At 49.9% G+C, this 27,997-nt stretch overlaps 2 protein-coding genes across 4 annotated transcripts in view; both read right to left on the bottom strand.

The window, feature by feature from the left end:
* RPS6KA2 (ribosomal protein S6 kinase A2) overlaps nt 1–27,997 on the bottom strand; it is a 350,533-nt gene that overhangs the window by 217,962 nt on the left and 104,574 nt on the right. Inside the window, exon 1 of one of the 3 annotated variants that reach the window (XM_041742335.1) lies at nt 10,370–10,554. The exons of the other annotated variants lie outside the window; for them this stretch is intronic. Within the exon in view, the coding sequence (XP_041598269.1) occupies nt 10,370–10,420 (51 nt within the window). The 5' untranslated portion in view covers nt 10,421–10,554. Of the gene's footprint in view, nt 1–10,369; nt 10,555–27,997 lie in introns of those variants that run through there. 3 annotated transcript variants of the gene reach the window in all.
* LOC121483770 lies at nt 13–8,463 on the bottom strand. The gene is made up of 3 exons (XM_041742338.1): nt 6,304–8,463; nt 3,166–3,560; nt 13–3,062 (listed from the first exon to the last, which is right to left on the bottom strand). Exons 1-3 carry the CDS (start codon nt 6,695–6,697, stop codon nt 2,928–2,930), a joined length of 924 nt encoding a protein of 307 aa, XP_041598272.1. The 5' UTR covers nt 6,698–8,463; the 3' UTR covers nt 13–2,927.

Below are 27,997 nucleotides of genomic sequence, written 5' to 3' on the forward strand. Positions count from 1 at the left end.
AGATGCCGCTTTTATGCTTAACCTACAGGCAATTTACCCAAGGAACACATTTCAAAACAAACTTCCACTCCAATAATTATAGGCAATAAAATGTACCAGCTTTCTCCTTTTTAATTCATTAATGAATCGAGGAACATAAAAGCTCAATTAAAAACAAAGGCGCATGCATCGCTTGGCTCTTTCAGTCTCGTTAATTTAATAAGACACTGGTGTTGAAATGCCGCTGAAGGAAAATGGAATATCCTTGCTCTTTTTCCTGCTTGGGGTTCACCCTGGGCTCAGATCAGTAAATGAGGTCTGCTCACCGCGCTGCACTCAGAGCCCAGAGCCCCCAGTCAGTGCGGCTGGGAGCAGGGGTGAGAGGGAGAGACGTGCGGGCAGGCTGGGGCTTGGGGCTCCGCAGCAGCACCCAGAGCCCGTCTCAGGGTGAGAATAATGGGATCTGAGGTGAGCGCCAGGGACCCAGACACAAAGGATACAGGGTTTGCACACCTACAGCAAGACCATTGATCAGAGACCCTCATGTGAACCCCACTGTCAGCAGACAGCACCTTGTTTATTTGTCCTCTGTGTTCTCAGACCTCCCTACTTCACGAGGACTCGCGCTCCCCTGCACCTGCAGCTTCTGGAAGGCTGTTAGTAATGCAAATCCTGACTTTTATGACCCAGTCCATCAGCCAATCACTGTAAGTTTCAAAGTGACAAAACAGATGAGGACATTCAATGGGAGATGGACCAAAGGTCCTGTGGTGGGAAGACATCCGGCCCAGTCCTGTTCCTCTGGCTACACTCATGCAGGGTGGCTCTGGTCCACACCCTGGGAGGCACCCGGGCTGTCTCATCCTGGCACCCGCAGCTCAGCTCTGACGTGCACCTCGGAGACCCCGCGCTCCAAGACCGGGCTCACAACCCAAGCACACACACGTTCGACGGCCATCAACAACCTCCGCGCGGCCGTATGGATACGATGCATTTCTCAGATGTGTAAGACCTCAAAGCCTTTCATGTTATAAATTATGTGCAATCACGTTCTCCTGATTAGGAGCAAATATTGAAAAGGCAAGAAAGGTGATGATGTACTCCCAATCGAGCTATGAGCAAGTGAGAGACAAAATGTTTCCAGAGCCGGTGCATCATCTACAGACCACATTCCCTCAGTTCCAGAGAGCTGAAATGTTTAAAATGATCTCGTTAGTTTAAATGATTAGCTTTAAATTTGCCTTATTAATGATGTGGTCAGAGAATGTCAGGTTTCATTTGTAATAAATTAACGATTCACCTAGGAACGTTCAAGGACTATAGTACTTCCCTCCATGAATCAGCGCTTTACTGTGGGGATAATCACTGTCCCCTGATCACTACGTATATGCACAAATGCTGCCAGAGCATATCAGATTGAGAACAGAGAAGAGGAATGTGTTCCAGGCTCTTTAAACCTTCAGGGACCCAGATCTGCAGCTCAGATGGCAGAGCCAATCTCGCCTCCCTGAACGTGAGATGATGAGGGAACCAGCCGGTGCATGAATGGAAAGCGGCCAGTGGTGGGGGGAGCGGCTTGGGGGGCTAGTCCTTTGGGGCTCCCCGGCCTCTAAGGCACCGGGCACCAGACTGGGTGAGGCATCCAGCGGCAGACTGTCCCCCGTCTTTCTTCTGAGCTTCTCCTGCACGTCGAGGCTGGGAACCCACCATCGTGCAGCAAAGTGTGGCAAGCGCCCGGGTTCCACCTTGGACTCTGTGTTCCGTGATGAGCTCCTGCCATCAGGCTGCAGTGGGGCGGAGGTCCTGGGAACCTGGCTCAGTGCCCCTCGGGCAGGGATGAGGTCTCGCGGGCGCTGCCCCCTCTGATCCCCAGCAGGGCCTCTCAGATGCATCCTCATCTGCTAGACTCACTGCTAGAACCAGCCTCCACCTCCCACTTCCTTGCTGCCCCAAGCTCACACGGGAGAATGGACAGAGTCACGGGCCCTGCGTCGTTACAAGCTGCTAGGAGCAAACTTCAGATTGGACCAGGGAGGGTTGTGAGTCAAACAAATCACCGGTTTTGTAGCTCCTACTCCGGACCAGCTTTTGCGAAGATCAGCTCTTTTAGAGCCTCACGTTTCTAGGACTTCATTTCCCACGGCAAAGATGAGCAATCTGGGACTGAGAAACCAGCCAGGGAGCCAGGGGGCTGGAGCAGCAGCAGTGGGGGGTCCGGCCTGGGTCCAGGTGCTCTTCCAATGGCCACACCAGACTCCATGAGTGAGACAGGCAAACGCAGTGGCCGTGACACAGGCTGGCTAGGACATGGCAGGGCGTGAGTGCCATGGTGCCTCCACCCCCTGCACCTCGGGTCCAGGGGCTCAGGGGAACATCTGCTGGACAGACTTAGGGCCCTTCCAGACACACGGAGGTGGGCTGAACTTCATCAGGCTGAGACACCCACCCTGCTGGAAAAGGATAGGGCCGTGGTCGGTCTCCAGCAGGGACTGGTCACAATGGGTGGGGATGTGTGGGCGCTGCATCAAGCAACCCCCTCCTCCTGCCGTGGGACACCTGGTGAAGGCAGCTGTCCTCATCACTGGACACACCCCTGAGCTCCTTCTGTGGTGCAGGTGGCGAGATGCTTCTGAATGAGCTCTGAGGAGGAAGCAGAGGGTCACTGCTGGACCTGTCGTGCGATGCTGGTGCCCACCAGAGAAACCCAGGCCAGTATGCGTTGCGATGGCCACCGAAGCCCATCCCCTGCTTACAGACTTGGTGTCATCCATGGCATTTCACTTGTCCTGGCTTTCACGTGCCCTCCCTTCCGCTCATTTGGCTCATCCTGTTCATCCTGTGAGACCTGTCACTTCCTCCATGAAGACCGCCTTGACTGACAGCAGGATCACACTCCTCTAGCCTGTGTCCTCACAACATCTAGGCCAGGGCCTCCAACTGTACTGTCCCTATAGCTGGTGCTCATGCACATCTGCTGCCCTGACAGCCCCCGACACTGGGGCCAGGGTAGGCGTGCACACTCGCTGGGACAGCACACCATCTCCTTCATCGGTGGGTGGAAGGAGATAGGAAAGATGAAGAATCTGGTCAAGCAAAGGTACGAAAGGTCCAAGTCAGAGTGACAGAAGCCATGGGCCATGCCTGCCTGACTTCCAGAAAAGAAACGAGCCCACACTCTGCACCCACTTCTTTCCTGCCCAGCGCTGCTCTGGGCCGTGGAAATGCAGGAACGGCTGCACGATGGCCTCGGCACCCACTTCCACGGCTCTGATGAGGACACGAGGACAGCACGAGCAGCGGTCCCCGGGGAGGGCCCGACATGCAGGAGCAGCTGGAGATGAGCATCAAGGCATGGCCAGCGCCAGGCACTGTCATCACGCCCGACGTGAGGAGGAACACAGAGGTCCGAAGTGTCCCGAGAGCTACATGCCCAAGAGCCCGACGGCGGAAGACTCCGGAATCCCGAGCGCATGGTGCTGTGTGAGTGCCAGCCGCCAGCACCTTCCGACTTCGGGCACCTGTTGCATGGCTGTGAAGGGCACCGGATCCGCGGAGGCCAGAGGGATTTCCTGCCAGTGAAGCTGAAGAGGAAGGAGGAGGCAGTGTGAAGGCAAAGGGGTTCGCTAAAAACGTGTGTCGCTCTATTGGTGTCCATCTGCCTTCCCCGTATTTATCTCTCCATTAAGACAGTTTACTGGATTATTCGGATTACATGAATCCAATACATTTTATTGGCTCAGATTGGCTTGCTAAGCTTTGATTTTCTGTGAAGAGCAAGCGGAGAATGTTCAGAGTTTGCAAACATTTAAAGAAAGGGCAGGATATCCCTCATGCAGCAGAACCAGCCCATGGACCTGGTGCCACGTGAAAGATTACAGGGTTTTTGCACTAGTGGTGAGCATGGCCGGAGGGGAACGGGCACTCAGCAGCGTTCCTCTAGGAGGGCGTGAGCTGCTGAGAAAGATCGAAGCCCTGCAAGGTGGGAATGAGACCTGTAAGACTCACTCAGTGACACCAAGGCCACCACCTACCACTGCGCGGGGCGGGGGGCTGGGGTGTGTGTGGTGTGTTCACAGGGCTTCCACATGCGTTCTGATAGCCCATGTGAGCAGAGCAGGATGGGAGGGCGAGGGTGGGAGGGCTCCAAAGTCAGGAGAAATGACACCCAAGGCTTTAGCTGGGGTGCAGCTGGTGGGGGTCTCTGTAGGCAGAAGCCCTGGCAGGGATTCCCGGGTCTCCTGTGACACTTGGTGTCATCACTCTCTTCTGACTGCCTTTCAAACTCTGTGGGCGTGTTGGACCCAGTCACTAAAGCTTGGTGCCAGTGATTTTTTTTTTTTCTGCGGGGGTGGCTGGAGGGGTGCTGAGCTCTGTGGTGGTGCACACCCACTGTGGACACAGGGACACCGGGGCCAGAGACGGGGAGGCTGAGGGGCACAGCTGGAAGTCTCTCTGACTCCCGCCCAGGCCAGCCCCAACTTGGCAGCCCACGTAGCCAGGGGATAACACCCTACTGCGAGAGCCACACGGGCGACGGGGTAACTCCTAAGGGAACCAGTGACGAGGAGCCAACATGAAGTCACTTTGTCCAGGTCCATTTATGGCCACTTAGCAAAGAGCGGAACCGGGAAGCAACATGTCACCACTGGGCTCTGAGGAACAAGAGGAGGCTGAGCAAACGGCATGTAGCATCCCTTCTGTGTGTGAAATGACAGGTGGGCCGACGGAGGAAACAGGATATGGCTGGAATCATGATTCCACCTAGGGTCTAGGACATGCCCAGGTTAGCTACACAGCACAATGTTGTAGGAGAGGCAGCTTCCGAGCAGTTTCTAGGCACACCTGCGTGTGCACATGGAAACACGTGACCTTCTCACCCCTACTCTCCTCATACGGAATGTGAGGCAACACCTGCACCACCCTCCCAAGAATTACGGGGATCAAGTGGATTATTTTGTGTGGAGCACTTAAAACAGTGCCTGGCACATGACAAAGGTCCTCTTTCCAACGGGGAGTCAGAAGCTGGGATCTCAAAGGAGCCATGGATCTTACCAGAACTCCTCCTTTCCAGATTTAAAACCAAAGGTCTGAGGAGCTAAACTGACTCTGTCAGCATCACCGGCGTGGTTAATTAGGGAGGCATGTGGGCGAGAGCACGTTTGTCACGGCTGCTGTGGGAGGAAGGATCAGAACTGGAAGGTGGAGAGGAAATGGATCAGCGCAGGCATCAGGGGGTCCTGGAGCTGGAGACATGAGTCAGCCCCTGTACACACTGGCACACACCTGCACGGACCCACACATCTACACATACCAGCACACCTGCACACACTTGCATGCACACCTGCACACACACACACTCCTGCACATCCGTACACATCTGTGTGCACACACCTACACATACCTGCATGCAAACACACCTGCATACATGCATGCCCCCCGCACCTGCATGCACACCAAACATATCTATGTAAACACATGCACACCTGTATAAACACATGTACCTACACACATGCACAACTGCACATACCTACACATGCACATCTGCATACATGCCTGTACATCTGCACACGTGTATGTACACACACCTGCATGCAAACACACCTGCACACATGCATACCTGCACACAAACACACCTGCACACATGGATACCTGCAAACACACATGCACATCTACACATACCTACTCATGCACATCTGCATACATGCTTGCACGTCTGCAAACATGTTTGCACACACCTGCACAATGCATACTCCACACACCTGCATGCACACCCACACACATCTGTGTGTACACATGCACACCTGTATAAACACACATGTCTGCATGCACACATGTAGCCCATAGCCCCCAAGAAGTCACAAGCAGGAAGAGAGCTTGGATGTCTCCCTGAGTAAGCAGGTCAGGACTCATGATGCAGAAGGAACATGAGGATGAAGGCAGAGGCTGAAGATAAATGAAGACACTCAAATCCATGGGAATTATAGGGTAAGTGTGACTCTAATGAGAAGAGAAGGTCGAGCCACATGGATCATGCATGGCGCCTCCCCGGCACAGGACAGGCCACAGGGAGCCAGGGCCCCTGCACAGCGCACTTCCCTTCCAGCCCCAGGCCCTGCACACCGACACTGCCCAGCCTCCCTGGCCTCCTGGGGGGCCCATCTCCCCTGCTCAGAGCAGCTCACTCATCCGAGTGGCTGGGACTAGGGTTTCCTGAGAAGGAAACCGTGCACTTCGACAGTGCCTGGTGTCCAGACACGGTCCAGAGGAGCCCTTCCAAACTCTGTGACAACACAGCATGCTCACCGCTTCACGTGCTCATCTCACCGTGGAGACCTCCCTTGCCTGCGACATCCATCAGGCCCAGCTCCTCTTGAGGGAAGGGGCTCCTTCTGCCTGCAGGCCTCAGACAGCATCTGTTCCTAAAAGGCACAGCTGCCCGAATGAGCCTCGCTCCGCTGGCCAGCTTTCCACCCCAGCGCTTTCCTTTCAAATGACCCACATTTCCTGGGAAAAGAGCTGTCCGGCCTTCCTCTCTGCACGCATCAGTGGACGGGGGCACTTTGGAGGAGTAAAGATGCATCTCAGTGTCTTCAGTGAGAACAGCCAGGCCTTCCGCCCCAAGCTGACCCCACGGCCACCTCCCTTCCACTGGCGTCTGGGCCAGCGCCACTGCTGGACGTGGGCTGCTACTCCAGCAATGTCCTCTCACGAAAGACATTTGTTCTCCCAACACTATGGGCCTCCTGCTTCTACGTAGATTTCTGGTGTCTCTTTCTTTGCTTCTGTGGAAGGGCCAGTTCTCTTCCCTCCAACAGACCTCACACGTTTTACACAAAGGAGTCCGGGACCTGCAACACGATCACCACATGCTCCTGCCATGTCTTCAGGGAAATCTCCGACAGCAGCCTCTGTGTGCACCTGCCACACGTGCCTGTGTGTGTGTCTCCTCAGTATGACAGGGAAAGAGTAAAAACGTGTGCAGGGGATACACACAGTGAACATCTACGTGAATGTGCCAGGAACAGGAACATGGAGGAGAGAGGAGGGGAGGTGGGCAGGAGGGGAGGGGAGGCCATCCCACTGTTCAGAGTTCTCAGTGCACATCCTGGGGCCAGTCCTCCCAGCTGTGCCCTCAGACCCGCAGGCCCTGCTGGCCCTCTGCAGGTGACACGCCCGGGGCTGGCTGGCTGGACCCCACAGGACCAGCGTGGGGAACTGAGGACAGCCGTGTGAGCTCGCGGCTAGAATGCTGTGGGGTTAAATGCTCCCACACATCATAGGCAAATATTTGGAAACTGAACAAAACTGCCCACCTGTAGCTATGAGGTGGGCTCGGCGGCAGCACCTTCTCTGTGTAGGGCTGAGCCCAGCGCCCCTGCACGCTTTGCCAGGACATGGGTGTCCATCTGCTGTCATGCTGCAGAGAGAGGTGTCGGGACAGTGACTCACATGATGCTGAGGTAGGAACTCTGGCCGCTCCGAGGCCACTGGCCTCACTGGGGGAGCCGGGGAGTCCTGGCTGCGGCCCTCCCCGCGGAGGGGCCCGTCCAGGGAGGGGCGCGGTGAGCCCGGGGAACGGTTCGTCTCTGAGCCATGGTCGCACCAGGCCCTCACATGGTCACATCGGTTGTTCGCATCCACTGTGGATTCCCAGAAGCCCTCCCCCTGGGCCCGTACATAAATCCGCTCCCACGGGCAGTGTGTCCATGTACCCATAGGCAGCCCACGAGAACAGCGAAGCAGCCCTTGCCATTCTGCAGAATCAGCACACATCTGCCCATTCCTCGACACAGAGCATCCCAGCCGTCAGCTCAGAAAGCCAAACAGGATTCCCAGCCAACGTCTGTCAGGAAGTCAGACACGCTGTGCCTCTGCTGCCAGAATTATGTCTGGGTGGCCGCACACAGCTCCACGCAGTCCTCAGGATCCTTACCAGAGAGAGCACCTGCTAAGTGGTAGGAGACACCCCATGAGCCCCACTTGTCCATCTCCAGGCCAGTGTCCCTCACGCACCACATAGCTGTCCCATCTGTGCGTGAGTGAGGCACACGTTCCCTCCCCATGGAGGGCTGCCCAGGGCCTGGGCTCTGCAACTGGCCTCATAGTCACACCCCCAGCCTCGCCGCCGGCTGGGTAGCTGGGCAACTCACCCCATCCGGGAGGCCTCGGGCTTCTCATCCACAAAATGGACACGGAACTGCCACCGAACAAATAGTGCTGCTCTGGGGTCAGCCCTGCCAGGGCCTCATTTTAGACTTGAGTGACCACGTGTACAAGTGATGTGTGTTTGGGCTGAAGACAGAATTACCTGTTCTTTCCATTTCATCAGGGAAGTCTCTCCAACAGAGGCCTCCAAGCATTCCTGCCGTGGACGGGTATTCCCTAAGTGTCTTATCTGGCACTTACATCTCAATTACTGTGTTTTATAAAGAACATTAACTAAATGAAGACATTGAATAAATGCTTGGTTAGCTTGGTCATGAACAGTGCACGGCATCTGTGGGTTTTTTTTTTTAAATATTTTTACTTATTTATTCACGAGAAACTCAGAGAGGCAGAGACACAGGCAGAGGGAGAAGCAGGCTCCATGCAGGGAGCCTGATGTGGGACTCGGTCCTGGATCCCGGGATCACGCCCTGGGCCAAGGGCAGATGCTCAACCTCTAAGCCACCCAGGCGTCCCATCTGTGGGTTTATAGAATATATCCTTCATGGTTTTATGACATGATAACAAAAGTAAAAAATTTAAGGGGCATCTGGGTGGCTCAGTGGTTGAGCATCTGCCTTCAACGCAGGGCGTGATCCCAGGGTCCTGGGATTGAGTCCTGCATCGGGCCCCCCCCCCACAGGAGCCTGCTTCTCCCTCTGCTTGTGTCTGCTTCTCTCTGTGTGTCTCTCATGGATAAATAAATAAAATCTTTTTTTTTTAAGTAAAAATTTTAAAAACATTTTAGGTGCTAGCAGATCTGGGAGTCGACAGCTCATTTTGGGAAACCTGCACTCTGTCCTGAGATACACAAATGTCTGTGACACGCAACAGGTGTGGAAACCAAGCAAAGAGAAAGCAGGTGACACAGGAACCACCTGCTCAGAGTGCAGGGTGGGCCCAGGCCTCCGAGGCCCTGTCGAATTCCTTCCTTTCTTCCATTCGGTTTTCATGGCTCCAGCAGCACAGGTCTCCCTCACCTGTGGTTCTGAATGGACTTCCAGGGTCAATCTCTCTGCACAGACTGTGTGAGGCCCGCCAGGCTGATATTCCCAAATAAATGCTCCTGTGTCCCTCCACACCTAGCAGCCCCCTCTGCACCTGCCCCCACACCTGCACACCTGCTGTCGGTCTGCATCGTTGCAGGGGCCAGGGGGTTAGACCCCCTCCGCGATGCTTCCTTTGCCACTGCGCCCACTCCACCCCACATTTTATCTGTTCCCCATTAGTACCACACTGTCATGGCACATCTGGCCCTCCAAAATCGTTTCTCTTCAAAGGGATTGGAGGCCCCACAGGTTTGAGGCAAAGGTGCATTCCAAATAACCATGCTAAGTATGTTTCTGGCATTTTCTTACCCAGGCATTTACTTGTTTATCCACAGATTGGAATAGGACATTAAGAATCCCAGAAGGCTAGTAGGAAGCTGGCCAGGGCACAGGCCCCCCGCCCCCGATGAGTAGCCACGGACCAATGAAAAGTCATCCTCGTAAGTGAGACCAGTAACAGGACAGGGAATCACGTGTGGGGAGAGCGAACTACAAATTATTAAAGACACGATTACGTCGAAAGGCATCTCGGAGAGGGACTAGCGAGCTGGGCATGAGGGACCTCACGGCGACATCCCACAGACCCAGCATGGACCGTCACCTGCCAGCACCCGCCGTCTCAGAGGAGGAGGAGAATGTGGGATAAAGTAAGCAGAGAAAGACCAGGTGAGCACAGAAGTGTGAGAAAAAGGGGAAAGGAGCAAACACGGCTCAGCCTCCTACCTTGCGCCACCAGCTCTGGTTCAACTAAAATCTCCCCTTGCTGAAAAGCAAGCACGGCAGCCCGAGGCCCGAACGTGGGCCGGGATGCACAGTGCCCGGCGCCAGCCAGCTCAAGGGCGAGATCGAATAACGTCGGGCTGAGAACGGACGCGACGCAGGACGGGCCTCTCGTGCAAGCCAAAGTTTAAAGAAAAACAGAAATAACGGAGAACGCGTTTGCACCTAAACAAAGAAAAACACAAGAAAAGCGAATGCTTCCAGAAAATCACACGCTGTCTCACATCAAATATTAAGCGAGGGTGGGGGAAAGGTTACAAATGTCACGGATGACTTTGAAGCACAAGTCCCTAAGGGGCCGGTCGCCCGGCTCCCGATGCAAAGCGCCCAGTGAAAACAGAACGGAAGGTACTTACTAACAGAGCCCCATAGAACTTCGAGAAGGCTTGCCGGAAGCGAGAAAGCATAGTGCCCGGGTCAGCGACCACGGCCCCCGGCCCGGGAGCCACCGGCTCCTCCTCCTCCTGGTGGAGCGTCGCCCCCTCCACGTGTCAGAGCAAAGCTCCCCGTGCAGAGGCCGATCCTCACCGGGCGGCATCCGAGAGCTGCGGGCAAGACGACGGTGAACCAGAACCGCTTTTAGTGGCTGACCTAATCCGACACCTCGGGGTCATTTACTTAATATAGGGACTGCCGTTTCCACTGGGTGGCAAGTTAGCAAGGTTGGCCACCTGTTCTGCTGCGCGTGTGCCCAGCCCGAGGGGAGCCCGGATCAGACGAGCCGCTAACGCCGTGCCAGTGGCGGTGGGGGCAGGACGCACAGGGTCGGCAGGGAGGCGCCGGATCCCAGCTCGGACGGTGCTGCCAAACCCGCGTGATGCTCCTTCCACCGCCTGGGAGGCCGTGGGGCAGGTGGCCGGGGACGTGATTCTCCTGGTCCTTAGCATTGTTTCCATGCATTCTTTTCCGGACGCTCTATTTTTGTCATTTTCATACTCTGATCTCCGTGAACCCTTGGTAGGGCCTCTGCTAACGAAACCTAAAACCGGGAGAATGTGAGCCATGCACCAGCGCCACGCGGCTTAATTGCAAAGCCACAAAGATTCCCTGTTCCTGTGTCCGATGGCTGTCCTTGGCCTCCCCACATCAGAACCTCTCTCCAAACCTCCGGCCACAGATATCCAAAGTGGACTCACACTGTTCATGAAGTGGCCGCAGCAGTTTCGTGATGATGGAGTTTTTAAAAAGAAACGTCTATACCATTCGTGTCCACCCCGCGGCTCCTTGGAGGGACACGGTTGGCTGCTTTAACGTGATGAGCTGCTTTCCCGGTTAACCCGTTTGACACTTCGAGCCGTCCCCACCAGGTCCCTTGTCTGCGCTTTCCCAAATAGCAGCTAACTTGGTGTTAGCAATTTTGGAGAGAAAGCCAAGAAAAATAGGAGAAATACCACACAAAAAAGTTCACGGACGCGTGCTCTTGCTTAGACACACCTCTTAGCCCAAAGTGACTGAGCTGGTTTGCTGAGGGAAGGAGGGGTCAGGACCTCAGCCTACATGCCCTTCATTATTAATGTCACTCTGTCCCCCCGCCCCCCCCGCCCCCCCGCCAAGGGCTTCTGCTCTCGTTTGTGATTCTCACCATTCTGTTGAATGACAAAATTAATAAACATCTCTCTCACGCGTCATTGCACATTGTTGCTCGTTGGGAATCTGTGTGCCATTTTTAACAAGAAGACAAAGAATATCTTCATGCCCCTGAATCTCCACAAAGGGGTGGCCCGTCCAAGTGCTCTTCGCCCCACACAGCTTATCTGCCACATGGAGACCCAGAAACCAAAGAAGGAATTTCCTTCAGCAAGTCAGGCCTCTGCAGAAACCACCTGCTCAGCCTCGCGTTCAGGTGATCGCTGAGGTCAGGAGAACGGGCATTTCTTCTGGAGGAATTTGCTGAGAATCTCCCCGTTTGGACCTGCCCGTCTGCTCACGGCCTTCCAATGCAATGAAGTCACTGTCACCGCAACCACTGACGTCGCTAACCCGCTCAGCTGGGGAGAGATTTCTAGTAATGTTCCAGCTGAAGACAGGTGCCAAGGGTGGCCTCGCAGGGGTTCCGCTCCCTTCTTATGAGTGTGTGCCTGGGGCGGGTGACAGTGTAGGTCCTTGGAGTCACAATTCCATGACCCTGGAGGGTAGGGCGTGCTTCAGCCCCGCTGTGGGGACCCCTGACCACCAGGTGGCCTATCTACCATCCACACACTGCTAAATGCAAACTATGTCTCTGGCTGCCCGGTGTCCTTGAGCTCCAGAAATCTGCACCAGCCACCTGCTGATGGAGGCCCTGGTGTCCAGCAGGCAGCATGGCCCCCAGGGCCCCACAGTGGTTTCTCCCTCCCCCATTCACTGCTGTGCCCCCGACTGCCATGGCCATGGCACGTCCTCCACCCCATTACTGAAGCCCAAACAAGGGCCGGCTGTTTGGGGTCTTTGCCTTTCATTCATGCACTGACTCAGTCTCCTTGTTGTGTCCTTAGATCCACCATTCTGTGCACCTGTGTGTCCCCCAATGTCTGCAGCAGTGTGCCCCGGGGCTCTCCATTTCCTGTCTCCATTTCCTGTCCAGTCATCCGTTCTCCACAGTGTGACCAGATGGACTTAAAAATCTTTCAGGCCTCTGTCATCCTCAGTCCCTCATCCTCACCTCTACCCCCTGTGGCAGGGATTTTCCGACCTGGAACACCTCTCCTCCAGCATCCTTGGTCTAGCCAACTTCCTCCCTGCTTCCAGGTGCAGAGAGAGTTCCAGGGGGTGTGAGGTCCCAGTCCTTTCTACCTCTGGGGTGCCCTGGGTTACCCTGTATGGCCATAGTTGTCCTGGTCTGTATCCCCACTGGCCTTTAGGGGAGCAGGGGAGTGCCTTACCTGCTCTGCATACAATAGCACCCCCACACACACAATAGAAAGGAGGGGCCCCTGCCCTCTCTAATGCAATGCTTTAGAGAGCCTTGCATTGCAAAAAACATGAAAGAATGTGCATGTGCAGCACAACCCACAGCCCTGAAGGTTAACTGTCCTGATCAGCTCTGTTCTGGATCCCAGAAATACTGTCCCAAACTCTTATCCCACATCTTCAAGACCCAAGAAGGTGGACGCAGTGGAGAGGAGTTGCCAAGGGACCTTGGACACATGCTGCTCCAGGTCGGGCAGGCTTGGAGACTCGGAAGCACTCAAGTGAGAGCAAGGTAGGTTATCACACCCACCTCTCAGGGGGGAAGCACCAGACTCTTGGGTGTCACTGCCCCTCCGCAATAGTGCCACGTATTTTTGCTTCTCTTCATGCTCCAACTCATGGTGTGTGAAGTACTCAGAAACCACTACGAGACTGCATGAATTGTGTGTGGCAACAGAGTGACATTTACATCATGAAACAATTCACATTACTCTCAAATCTGCACATAGATCTATACGTCTAGGGCTACACATACAAAATCAAGAATAATGAGAACTGTTGAATATAGCAATGTTTTTAAAAGAATTTATTTATTTATTTATTTATTTATTTATTTATTTATTTATTTATGAGAAAGAGAGAGAGAGCACGCACGCATGAGTGGGGGAGTGGGTAAGGGCAGAGGCAGAGGGAAAGGGAGACTCTCTGTTGACTAGGGAGCCAGACACAGGGTTCATTCCCAGGACCCTGAGATCACGACCTGAGCTGAAACTAAGAATCAGACATTCAACCAAATGAGCCACCCAGGCGCCCCAATATTGCAATATTTGTGAAATGAATGAATGAGTTCCTTTCTCTATTGAGACAGAAGATACACTAAGTTAACTCACACTAACGTGCCACGTCTCTCGGAAGATGATAGCTTTGAGGTATGCTTCCCATCCACACTGAGAGCACTCGGTTGCCAGAACACAAGGCTCTGGATGCTGGCTTCATCCCTGGATGTCTTTACCACTCCTCCCAGCACAATGCTAGCTGCCGATGTGATTAGCATGTTATGCATAATTGTCCTTTTGCACATCCATGTATCTGAGAAATGTGCATGAGTCACTTGGGCTGTGAAATAAACTCAGGAGAAGCAGTGACAAGAGGAAGAGAGCCAGCTTCGTGGGGCTCTCATTCTGGTGCAGGAACATCACCGAACAACCAACCGCAGGTTATATACACAAACACCGTTGTCAGGAGGCTAAGCAGCCAGTTACCTGCAGGGCAGGAAGCCCACGCCCCAGGCTGGAGCAAATGTCATTAAAGCTGAAAACCTGTCTACAGGTGAGTCAGGATCATCTAGGCCAAGAAAAGTGAACAGAACCACCTACACAAAGACAAAATATCAGGGATAACACAAACACAACAGAGCCCGGGCCAGCGGTCCTGATAAGGCAGTGTGGCTGGAACGGGGCCTGAGCAATAGGACCACGTGAAGGTTTTAGTTAAGGTGTTTCTCCGGGTGGTAACTGGCTCTGACCAGGGAAAGACTGCAAGAGGAGGAGCCAGACGGGTGGGCGTGAACCAGGGCTGAGTGAACAGCAAGGTTGTCTGGGATCCCATGGGTGGGAATACCACCTGGATTGGTCATTGACTGCATGCAGGACGAACAAGATTGTGAGGTCAAGAGCTGATCATCAGAGACCTGCCCCGGGAGCTGGAGGCACATGTATATTCAGATGACAGGTCCCTTTCTATGTCCACTCCAGACTTACCGTCCAAGCTTCAGATTCACACGTCCCCTCTCTTCTGGGAACGTTCATTCCACTCTTCCACAGAAACTCGACTAACACATCCACAGCTGAATGCCTCATGTTTTCCCTGAACCACCTATTAAGATAAACAGCTCCTCCTCTATTTTTCCTCATTATAGCAAATGTTCCTACCATTTGCTAATCATCTGTGATGGCTAATTTTCTGTGTCAGCGTGACTGGGCCACTGGGTACTCACATATTTGGTCAAATATTATTCTGGGTGTGTCTCTGAGGATGTTTTTTGCATGAGATTAACATTTGAATAGGTTGACAGAGTAAAACAGGTTATCCCCTACCAATGTGGGTGGGCCTTATGCAATCAGTTGAAGTCCTGAATAGGACAAAAGGGCTGATCCTCCCTTAAGTAAGAGGTAACTCCACCTACCTGACTGCTTTCAAGCTTTCAAGCATCAATCTTTTCCTGCCTTTGGACTTGAATTAAAACTTCCTGAGTCTTGAGCCTGCTGGTTTTCAGACTGCAAGTTATATCATGGGCTCTCCTGAGTCTCCAGCTTGCTGAATGTAGGTATCAGGACTTGTCAGCCTCCACAATCACATGAGCCTCTTCCTCATAATGCCTCTTTCTCTACCTCTCTCTCTCTCTATCTGTATGTATGTATCCTACTGGTTCTGTTTCTCTGGAGAAGCCTGACTAACACATCAGCCAAAGAGGGGAAGATGTTGCCTAGAAAGAAGGTAAAGAACAAAACACACCAACCAGCCCTAGAAAAACTAAGATAAGCTGCAGGGTACCACATGGTATAAATAAACTCTAGAGTACACAAAGACATAGAAATGAGCAGGATTCACTGAGAAGTCAGATAGGCTGGCACTCAGGCTGGGCTGCACCTGGGCACCCAGCCAGCTAGTGAGAGAGCTGTCCCCCCAGATTCCCATCCTGCTGAGTGTGGCTGAGTGGCAGACCTCAGATCACTGATACATGCAGGGGACTGATGTGACCCTACAACATCTCATTGAAGATGGAGTCAAGGTCCTACCTTTCCCTTTCTGTCTTCTGAAGGGTGGAAACCCTATCTGAGAAGGATTCTGTTTCACCTCCACAGACAAGGGCCACACCTTCAAAGATGGTGCAGTGAGAAGATGGAAGAAATCCGGGTCCCTGAGTGACCTCGTGGAGCTGAGCTTCCACAGCCACCTGGGCCATCACCTTGGGACCCCCTCCATGACAGATTCAATCCTCCCTGATGTGAATCACAATGTGTTGGAGTCTCTCTGTTGCACTGAAGCACATCCATGGATTCAGCAGCACAGGCCCTGCCACAGTTTCCTCCAAAATAGGCAGAAGGGATGTGGGTATGCACACTCACTGCTATAGCTGCACTCCAAAGAGCATCTCCACATAGCAGGCTCTGGGGAGCCAGGTGACAAGCAGTGGATGGGAAGGCCCAGTTGGAGATGAAAGGAGGGCGAAGAAGTGGGGTTAGAGGGTCTGGTTACAATGACTCACTGTGACGTGGAGAAGAGCCTAATTGCAAGTGGCCAAGCTGGACTGCGTGAGATTTCAAGAACCAAGAGGTTTTAAAAGACCTTTTACTCAAGTTGGAGCTTATTCCTCATGATGCTGCAATTGGAGATTTTTGTTCACTCACCTGCTGTGTTTGCTGTCTGCCTTTCACATCTGTCCTTTTCCAAAGTGTCCCTGAAAAGCTACATATGGAATCACATTGGATTTTAAAAAAAATAACTTCTCTATTTTCCTTCTCATGAGGACCCCAAGAAGTGCACCACCTAAACTGTGCCCTGAGAACACCTCCATTCCCTTGGGAATTATTTCCCTCAGGCTTTGTCATCATCCCTGTTTCATAAGACCTGCCTCCCCGCAAGCTCAGGACACTTCCAAGTGCCTGGCTCTTTGTCCTTGACACATGGCCCCCTCCAGCTCTCCTTCAGACCCTCCCGCTGCAAACCTCTCCCACTTCCTTCCTTGTTGTGTGGGCTTCTGCCTATGACTCAGATTGTCCTGCAGCCACAGGCCATTGTTGGGCTGGGGGTGCACACAGCATCATTGTCTTTCGAATACACGTCTCTCTGATGGGATGAAACTTTTAGGACTCATTTCACCAAGCAAAACAGGAAAAATCATGTTATTACCTGTCACTATGTTAAGTGCCCCGCTCACGGAATGCCTGTTACAGATGGATGCCGATGGCTAATATATTGATTAAAACATCCTTTCCCAATTATGTCATCATGAGAATGACCAGACACATTTCGAATATGACCTCTCTTTCTTGTCATAGGAGAAGCGAGTTTCTCCATAGGAGGAGGGGTGACAGCTTTGTTTGGACTGATAACGCATCTTACATACAGGGTTCAACTCACATTAACTGAGACCAGTTTGTAAATCCAAAGAATATACAATTAACTTCATTTGGAGGCCTCCGATGTGGTTTTACCAAGTTGCCACACCTCAAATAGAGACAAAGCCGTGAAGAGGAGTTAGTTGGTAACCAAAGCCAGAGAAGACCCGTGGTGTGCCCCTCAGGCCGGGATGACTCTGGAGGAGTGCCTTGCACCCTTCACACCCATGTCATTAAAAATACATCTTTTTCCTACTCCAGGCTTCCTCTCGGTGGCTTGACAATTCTTCACGGAAAATATATGACGGAGAAAAACAGTGCTACATAGCATGTGTGATCAAAGGACAAGGGCTTTGTGTGAAAGCACGCGATGCTGCATTTGCTGTGATTACAGTCCAGGAAGGCTGGCCACTCCCAATTTCTTGTCTGCAATTCAATTAACCTAATGTGTACCTTTCTGCTTTAAGGTGTTCATTTTTTCTACGTGAGAAAAAACCCAAAGAGAATGGAAGAAATGATGAGAGTTTAAAATCTGACAAATGGGATTGTTTGGTGTATCTTCCTCATGTGACATCTGTTTTGTGAGTGCACTTCCTAGCTATGGTCTTCAAAAGAACGTAAATTGATTCTGGGTATTATTTTCATGTTTTAGAAGAAATGGGCTCACATTTCTCACAGATGGTCAGGTTGGAACTTGATTTCACATAAGAGATAAGGGTTACATCTGGAGAAGAACCGCCCCATCCCTTGAATAACTGGGATTAGTTTACCTGGATAGTAAATAACACACATTTAAATATCCCTCACAGGTATAGCAATCTTAAAATAAGCAATCTTAAATTAATCTTAAGACAGGTGTTGATAACAGACAGTAAGTAGCCAAGGTGATTCAAGGTCAGTTTCTTCTTCTAGAAGCTTCTGCAGATAACCAGCATCTCCCAACCACCTGCCTGACCCTTTACAAAAGCAGTGTCCTGACATTTGCAAGCTACTGATGAAAGGCAGCCTGGTTTGCTACGGGTATGTTCTACAAATGCATTTGTAAGGGACGGAGTTGGGACTGAGTAGGCGTGAACATCATGGTAAGGTCGCAGTGGGCATAGGCAGGCTTTTGTGGCACTTGGAGGGCGCCACGCTGAATACCAAGGATGCTAACACAAGTGGCAGTGGCAGGACACAGAAGCTTATACTCCCATGAACGACATCTGCTGAACCACATTTCCTGTCCTGGTCCTGTCTGGCCTCATGATCAGCCTTGAAAGTGTCAGTGTTGCAAGACTCTCTGGGGTCTTCGACGGAAGGACTGAGCACAGATAATGCTCCAGGATACCCACTGTTGGTGTTACTCCATTTTGTGCAAAGCCTGTGACTGTCTCTCTCTGACCTCGCTCCCTGGTCTGCCACCCCATCTGTCCTTGCCTGGCCCGTCACCAAGCTGCTTTATTTTTCTCTGTATTATAGCAAAACTCCATGTGTATTGCAGCATGTTTGATTCATTAGGGATCTGAAATGTTTTTTTCTATGCAAGGATTGGTAATTATTATTATTATTATTATTATTATTATTTTATTTATTTATTTATTTTTTGGTTAGTGCTCTGGTTGCAAAATTTCTGAGGTTTTGAGTGTTCTACTGCAACACAATATTTCTTCTGGCTCTTGCTGTTTTCAGCACATGATTTTGCACAAAGTCATTACCTTTAAGTGATCCTCAAATTACCTACCCCTCTGTCTCCACCACCACCATCCTGAAGCAAGCTGTGGCCGTCCCAGGCTTGGCCCCCTGCAGCAGCCCCTCATGGGGCCAGAGTGGCCTTACCAAACACAGGTCTGAGCACATCACCACCCTTGACACAAGTGCTTCCAGAAAACAAGGAGCAAAAGAAAACATCTTCAACTTGGTGAAGGCTATATTCCCAAAACATTTAGTAAACATCACATTTAATGAAGAAACTTTAAAATCAGGAACAATGATGTCCAGTAATAACAAGTGTTTAGCCTGGTATCAAAGGTCCTTCCTTACCAAAGTAATGAGAAGGGGGAGTGGAAGGAGGGAGAGGGAGAGGAGGAGGGGGGAGAGGAGGAAGGGGAAGAAGAGAGGATGGGGGAGGAAAGAGAGGAGGATGAGGGGGAGAGGAAGAAAAGGAGGAGAGGAGGAGGAGGGGAGAGGAGGAGGGTGAGAGGACGGGAGGGGAGGAAAAAGGAGAGAAAGGAAGAGAGGAGGAGGAAGGGAAAGAGGAGGCAAGGAGGAGGCTCGAAAAGAGGAAGATCAAAGACCATTCTTGCAGGCAGATGACATAATCCTAGCACAGAAATCCCAACAGAATGAAGACACTTCAAACTAAGGAGTGTTCAAAAATGTTGATGGATATAAAAATTAGCTTGAAAATCAATAGCATTTCTCTATGCATATAATAACCAATGGAAGTTTTTTATCAAACGTATGTGATAAAGTTTTTGCCAAATGCCTTTTCTGTATCAATAATTGCATGGCTAATGTGGTGATCAATGAGAAGAGATGGAAGAACCTGATCAGACAATAAGAAAACCATGAATACAGTTTGGAGCAAGAGAAATGCATGTGACTGGCAATATATAATAAAACATAAGTCATTGAACATTATCAGAGAGAAATAAAGTGAGGAGATGCTACTTTACAACCGTCGTGTCTATACGATCCTACAAGTCTGACGGCACCCAGAGTCAGTGAGCATGGGCAGAAAGAAGGACCCTCACGCACCTCTTCTGGGAATGTGAGACACTGTAACTGCTCTGGAGAACATTCCAGCAGTAATGCAGGCTACATGCCAGTGGAATCTGTGACCTGTTCATCCCATGCTGTGTGGCCTGGAGACCCCACCCCAAAGACTGTAAGGCCACATGGCAGGGGACAACTACTGAGGCAGGCTTTAGAAGCAGTCCTGGGAGAGAAATACAACCCTGTGACAACAATCAAAGTAAAATATCACACAGCTACCACTCCAGTCCACACGAGCACAGAGGGGACACAGTAGAGCGCATCCCCAAGGCCAGGAAGAGCCCATTACTACATCCTGTGCCTTCGATAACAGTTGTGAAGCTCTGTGTATGAAGTCTTTAAAAATGTTAAAAAGATTTGATAATGATCTTTAGAATTATTGTCAGGGTGCAGATGGTCAAATGGATAAATTCAATTTAGGGAAAGAGTATTACCAAAATTGAACAAGGCCCAAGATATCTGTAACTAGTCTCCAGGAAAAAGAAGATTATCCAGAAAAGTCGAGCATAAAGAATGCTCACAGAAGTTCATAGTAAAAGGGCAAGAGACCGCATCCAGTAGGCATCTACCTGTGGCAGGCCCTCGACGTAGCTCGCACATGTCAAATGATGGAAGTATGAAATTAAGTGGTTTATGAGACCCAGGACAGTTCTGAATGAACAGTTCCAGAGGCATGGCAAGAATTAGATTGGCAAGTTAACTGCAGAACTGCCTAATTATTTTCTTTATTATTTTTATTGTTTTCTTTAAAGAAGAGAATTTTTCTTGCTGGTATTGTATAAACATAAGAAAAAAAGGAAAATATTCTCTAGTATAATTAAATCTATGTATTTACATTTATTTTTTTTTTAATTTTATTTATTTATGATAGTCACACAGAGAGAGAGAGAGAGAGGCAGAGACACAGGCAGAGGGAGAAGCAGGCTCCATGCACCGGGAGCCTGATGTGGGATTCGATCCCGGGTCTCCAGGATCGCGCCCTGGGCCAAAGGCAGGCGCCAAACCGCTGCGCCACCCAGGGATCCCTGTATTTACATTTAAATTCATATTTAATTCATTAAAAAGTTAGTGTTCTCTGTTAGATCTGAAAAAAAAAAAAAAGAACCTAATTGAACTCAGTATATTTTTTATCAGTGAGTACTAATCTGTTGGAACCACTATAGGATTAAGCTTGATGCCAAATTAGGGTTAAAATCACTTTCAAGAATAATTACTTGGAGGGGCACCTGAGCAGCTCTGTCTGTTATTGATTTCAGCTCAGGTTATGATCTTGGGGTCCTGGGGTCCTGGGGTCCAGCCAACGTCAGGCTCCCTGCTCAGTGGGGAGCCTGCTTCAAGATTCTCTCTCTTTCCCTCTACATTCCCCTCCCCTCGTGCTCTCTCAAATGAATAAATATTTTTTTTTTATTTTTAATAATAGTTACTTGCTTTCCACAAAAAAAAATCGTATCTCATTGAAAGTTAAGCTACGCTCAATGATTTCCTTTATTGGGATATTGTAAAATGGTCAGATGCTAAAAACAAAAAACCAAAAAAAAACCTCCACAATTTTGGTGTAAGCAGACATAGCCCATTTTTTCTCCCCTGTGATGCTGCCACAAAGCAGGAGGGCAGGAGGTGCCCAGTGACACCACACAGACGAACACGTGCTGCCCTGAGTGGAAGCACACAGAACCACACAGCATGTGCCAGGGACACGGGCAGGCCTCACTGGTAATTAAGTAACTGACAGGTGTGAACTCACTGTAAGGTTTCACCACAACGGCTTCCTTTCCAAACAATCGAAATCTTTTCATTTTCAACTTTAATTACATTTTCAGAATAGGTGATTTCTCAAACTGGAGTCTCTACCATCGATTACCTCGGGCAACAGATGATGGAAACAGGACGTTGTACCGCAAAATTAAAGGTTATTCAGCGCTGTGGATTGAGTCGAGCTAATTACATAGACAACTGGGAGAAGTGAGAAACACAGGTAATGTGCTGCTCAGTAGGTCAATATTCAAAGAAGAAAAACAGAATTAGGATCACACACATTCTACAAGCCAGGAGCCTGGATGATGGTTATTCCTCACTCTGTCACCTACCATCGCTTGCCCTTGGGATGTCACTTCTTGTGATGGGGGCTCAGTGACCTCTTACCTAACACACGCAGTTGTTTATGCTGCAGACCTCACTGGGTGTTTGTAAAGGGGGAGGGGATGACACCTGCAGGGTGCTCTTCACACAAATCTAACACTTCACTACTTTTATTAATGGAGGAACCAGATCCATAGTCCCAGAAGCCAGAAATAAAGATAGGGCATGTACTCAAGGATAACTACGTGCCGGAGAAGAGGAAACTAAGACTAGTTTGGTTTTACTTTAATCTCAGATCACATTCCGCTTCTGATCATCATTATTCTTTACACCACCTCTGTCCCATGAGAGTCAGAATCGCAAATGAGATTGGTGAAGAACAAGATGTGCAGGTGGGTCGGGAGGATTAGCAAATGTCAAATAACAAAAAGAGAAAGAAGGGGAGGAGTGAAATTCGATCCCAGCGCATTCTTTAGCCAGCTGTGTTCAATCTTTCGCTGCCATCATCCGGATTTATAGGTGCATAAATGTACCTTCTATTCTCCAGGATGGATTTAATTATTGTCAAGAAGCATTTTTCAAATAAACACTTCAGTTTCTGTGTCGGCCTCTGACTCATCACAGCTGAAAACAAATTAGAGGTTGCAAAGGTCCCTGTCGTGTACAGAACAACTGTGATTTTCTAAATGGAAGGACATCTTTAAACATCTGAGAGAGCTTTGATTTTCATACGCGCCATATTCCATATTTAGCCAGAATATGCCATAGAAAGTCATGTGCAAAATCCCGAGGGAATACTAATCACACCAGTGCAGCTCGAGTGTATCATATCCATGTCTTGAGTCATCCGTGTCTTTTTCTCCTTTCCTTATCAATCTCCTGGTTTACTGCTGTAAAGATGCTCTTCTGATATCATCTTGGGCATATTAGCTAAAGAACGTGTAACACAAATCTCTGAACATCAGAAAGATTCGGTTCAATTTTTCTATGTTATGCCTCATTTCCAATCAGAAGTTCTGAAGGTAAAACTCTAGCCCTGCAGATGCTGGGGCTTTAAATCAGTAGTACCTGATTTAAATGGATACCTAAACGTTGCTCCCAGCACTATTTTCCCAGCACAACACGCTTCATCCTGTAATCCTCAGTCCACTTTCTTATGCAATAATGTGTGCGTGCATGCACCTCATGTGAGTGTGTGTGGTCATACATTGTCTCTTTTTATTACATCCTGGGAGCATATATATTACATATACAGAAGACCGGACATGTGCTCTTTTCACTATTCCTCTCATTAAGAACAAGCAAACACTCTGGACATCTCATAGGAAACAAACATAAGAAGACTCTGAAATGTGTAGAGAGAAAGGCAGGTCAGCTACAAACTTTGGGACCTGAGGAACGACACGATGGTCAGGCCCTGGGTTTTCTTTTTGCCTTGTGTATCCCACACCTGGAACTGAAGAACCCAGCAGCTCCAAACACCAATGGGCACAGAGGAAGAAAATAAGAAGCCCCAACAAAAGCCTGACCTCTCGTGTGGGGGAGCCTAGAGTCCCTCTAACCAGGCCATAATGAGGTGCCAAATAACCCCACAAGGGTGGTGTCCACCACCCAGTGGGCATGAAGGCTCCAACCACTGCTCGGTGGTAATAAAGCCACACCTTCCTTTGGCAGAAGTGGAGGACATTTGGGAGCCAGAACACCCCCTTCTGTTCAGTAGCAACAGACCCCAACTCAAGAGTCAAGTGGAAAAGGGTAGTCTTTTCCACTGAAGTAATGGGGTGGCACTCCCACTTCCTCTGCTGGGATGGTGCTTGAGCACACCACTTAAACCCCAGTCTTAGAAAAGATCTGGGGTCTCATATCATAGTAACCAAAAGTGAAGATTTCAACAACAACAAAAAAATCACACATCACACCAAGAACCAGGAAGATTTCAATCTGCATGAAAAAAGACAACCAATAGATGCCAAGACAGAATGACAGAGAGGTTAGAATTATCTGACAAAGATTTCAAAGCAGCCATGAAACAATGCTTCCACAAGCAATTGAAAACAGTTGAAACAAATGAAAATAAATACATCAATCCCTCAACTAAGACACAGGAAATGTTTGGAAGAACTAAGTGAAATCTGGAATCTGAAAAATAAAGTAATCAAAATAAAAAGTTTGCAGTTTGGGCCTGATAGCAGAATGGAGAGAACAGAAGAAGGTATTGGTACAATGGAGGATAAAACAATAGAAAGCTCTCCCCTCCATATTTAGAGAAAAAGCAGTATCAACCCAAAGCAAGCACAAAGGACATAAATACATACAAATAAATATGAGGAAATTAATGAATGAATAAATATAAACAAAGAGCAGTAATCAATGACATTAAAAACAGAAAAGCAATAGAGAAAATCAATGAAACAGAGCTGGGTTGTTTTTTTTAAAGATCAATAAAACTGACAGACTTCTAACAAGACTGACAAAGAAGAGAGAAGAAAGAAGAAGAGGAAGAAGAAGAGGAAGAAGAAGAAGAAGAAGAAGAAGAAGAAGAAGAAGAAGAAGAAGAAGAAGAAAAGAAGAAGAAGAAGAAAAGAAGAAGAAGAAGAAGAAGAAGAAGAAGAAGAAGAAGAAGAAGAAGAAGAAGAAGAAGAAGAAGAAGGAGAAGAAGAAGAAGAAGAAGAAGAAGGAGAAGAAGAAGAAGAGAGAAAGCACAAAGTAGTATCAGGAATAGAACAGGGGGCATCACTACAGATCCCAAAGACATCAAAGGTTAATAAGGGATCCAGTTGAGCACAGAGATTTGCCATGGCAAATGAAATGCACCTGGGGATGGACACTGCTGGCATGGTCCACCTACAGGTGGATGGACCTTTGTAAGAGGCCCACACAGGCTTGAGAGGGAAGTTCAACATCACCTGGGCAGGAAAGTCTGGATGCCACGCCCTTGGGGCATAGTGAGAAGGGAAGCAGGGCAGATTCTGGAGGAGCACATCCTCTGGTGAGGGACAAGGCCAGACAGGTCTCCTGAGGCTCAGGTCCAGGGACAGGGGCTCCTCTTGTCCAGATCTAGATACTATGCTACTTAAATTTTTTTTCTTTGTTTGTTTTTGCTATTGACAGGAGATGACACTCATAGAAAGATGCAGAGGACTACTAGGAACTTGGGACTAAGTTAACATGCATTGTATAGACTTATATAAGGCTCTGCAGCTGCATCATTCACTATTTGACAAATATTTCTGGGGTGCCTGAGCTGAGCCAGGAACTGGGCTAAGGTTACGGGTGGGCGGTAGAAAGACACAAGAATAGCAGCCTAGGGAGAGAGGTACCAGGCAGGAGCTCCACACACTGAGGTGGTCGCTGCTCTCCTCCCCCCCACCCCATGGTCTCGATACAGCCCCACGAGGTCCACAGATTTGCTGTGTGCCTACGTGTCTAGAAGATGTATTGAAACCAGAGGGCTCTGCTTTCTTAATTCTTCATCACGTATGCTACCATGTGTTTTATGGACAAAGTTGACCTGAATCACTACTACCACACAAAGTTTATCCTGAGTTTTCTTATTTTATTGGAAAGGAAATAAGCCATGCAGTGTGTCAGGCAAGTCAATTAGAATATACTAGTACATATTCAAAGGCTGACCCTCTCAGATTCTCCACCTGGTGGGTGTTCTCAAGGAGATTCTCCACCTTGACAGGTATGTTGAATGACTTGCTCGGCTACCCTCAGGTGGGAGGCGAGATCCTGCTGTGAACAGGGGAGGGGGGGGAGGGAGTGCCTGATGAAGGAGGTCTGCATTCCTGACAGCTCATTTAGAAATTAAGCCAAAAAACACAAGCACAGATCAAGAAAACAGAGGCGATCACAAGGAAGGATCCATATTCCATGGAAGCTGCATCATTGGTTTGCAATCCGTAGGATGGTGTATCTCCCTGACACTGAGGCTCCCGCTCTAGCACCTACACTCCCCGATCCCCAAGTCCTGCTCACTGCCCTAGTCCAAACACCGCTCCCATCTGCTTTCTTTTCAGACTGTAGGAACCCTAGCTGTACAGCTCAACTTTGTGGCTGCTGGATTCCTATAGACCAGAACACACAAATCCGTGACTGGATTTCACATGGAGAAAGAGTAACTTTTTTTGTTGTTGTTGTCTTGTTTTTTAAAAGCATACTTGATTAATAAAATGAGGAGGAAAATAAATCTAAGGGATGCTAAGGGGGATGAAAGAATAGATTTTCATCTGTGCAGGTGGACCATGCAGGAAAATAGGCAGCAGCCACTGCTTTGTGCTCTGTTCTTTTAAGTGAGATCTGGGTCACAGCCCTGGGCAGAAATGCAAAAACAGTCATGCATGGTATGGAGGGAAGACAAATAATAGGAATATTGAGGACTGGCTGAAAACACAAAAAGGACAGAAGAGTGAATTACAAGTCCTAGAAGTGAATTCATTCCTGTCCTGATGCAGTCATTCGCTCAGATTCACTCTCTTAGCAGGAAAAAAAAACCCATAACACTGAGTCTGTGAAACTTTCAGTGTGAAACCCCTGTGATATCCTGGAGGTCAATTTTGGTCGCATCCTTTATAGAGGTGGCAATGTCTTGGCATGATATTCTAGAACTAGAGGAAGTTGGCCAGCTGCTTAGGGCACCCACGAGTCAGCCCATTGCTGTTTTCTACAAAGTCCAGCTGTGGCATCACCCATGTCAACCCCACTGCTGCCACCACACCCAGCCTAAAACCCCACTGCTCATGCCTCAGCTTCCAAAGTGGCTTCCTGGTTTCAAGCACCCCGCTGGGCTAGTCTGACACCCTGCTCCAACTGTGTCAGTTCCCTGGTGGACCCTTCCTGCCCATGACCCAGCCTAACCCCAACCCCCCAGTACCATACAGGTCACCCCCACATCCTGCAGTGGACGAGCTTGGGAGGGGCTCATTTTCCAGTTTTATTTGCATGCTACTAGCTTGAGCCATGGGACACACTCTCACACTGAAGGGACACTTTGGGTCACATTTGGGTTCTTGCAATAAACCACAGAAAAGCCATGTGGCTCAGCACTGAGGCCTGGCCCTCCAGGCTCACGTCTTGAGAAGACCCATCCATGAGACAGAAAGAAGAAAGTTTATTTATGGGCCTGGGACAGATTGAATTGTGTCCCCACAAAAGATCTATTGAAGTCCTACCTCCAGAACTGTGAACGTGACCTTATCTGCAATAGGGCCTTGGCAGATTCATCGAATGAAGATGAGTCATCAGGGTGGGCCCTGGACCAACAAGCCTGGCTCCTTACAAGATAAGAAGACAGAGATGCAGAGAACAGAGGGCCATGGGACGGGGCAGGCAGAGGGGTAGTGCATCTACACGCTGGGTGCACCAAGCATAGCCCCCAGCCCGGTGCTCGGGCCGGTTCTTCTTTGGAGCTCGTGGAAGGAAGCAGCCCTGCCTTCAGGCTTCTGGCCTCCAGACCACGAGAGAATCAGTTTCTAAGCTGCCTTGTTCATGGTGCTTTCTAACAGAAGCCACAGGAAACCAATACTACACCTTAGTGAGTTTTTGTCAAAAGGCACAATTTGGCTTCAGCACCCTGTGTTCTAGATTGTTCTCTTCGGCCCGAGGGCCCAGGCCTCACTGCCCTTAGCACTTGCACAGTGGCCATGCCAGGCCTGCCTCACTCCTGCCACATGCTTCTCTCCTGGATGCAGCCCAGGGACTTGCTGGCACAAGCGGCAGGACACATCAAGCACACAGCTCAGGGGCGCCTGGGGGGCTCAGTAGGTGAAATGTCTGCCTTCGGCTCAGGTCATGATCCTGGGGTCGTGGGATCAAGCCCTGTGTCAGGCTCCCTGCTCAGCGGGGAGTCTGCTTCTCCTTCTCCTTCTGCCCCTCCCCTGCTTGTGCTCTTTCTCGTGTGTCAAATAAATGAACAAAACATTAAGAAAAAAAAAATAAAAGCACAGCAGCTCAGTGCCAGTCCTGGACAGCACCTCTGCATCATGACAGTTAGTGAACAGAAGGAGAACAGCTGGGCAGGAGGGCAGGGGCACTTCCTCTCGGCCCCTCGGTCAGGCTTAAAGCCAGAAGCAGGAGTCCGGTACCATCCCTCCCCATTGCCCCTCTCTGCACCTCAGCTCAGGAAGGCAAGGAGAG

This window comes from Vulpes lagopus, chromosome 2 (genome assembly GCF_018345385.1).
Source record: "Vulpes lagopus strain Blue_001 chromosome 2, ASM1834538v1, whole genome shotgun sequence".
Classification (NCBI taxonomy): domain Eukaryota; kingdom Metazoa; phylum Chordata; class Mammalia; order Carnivora; family Canidae; genus Vulpes; species Vulpes lagopus.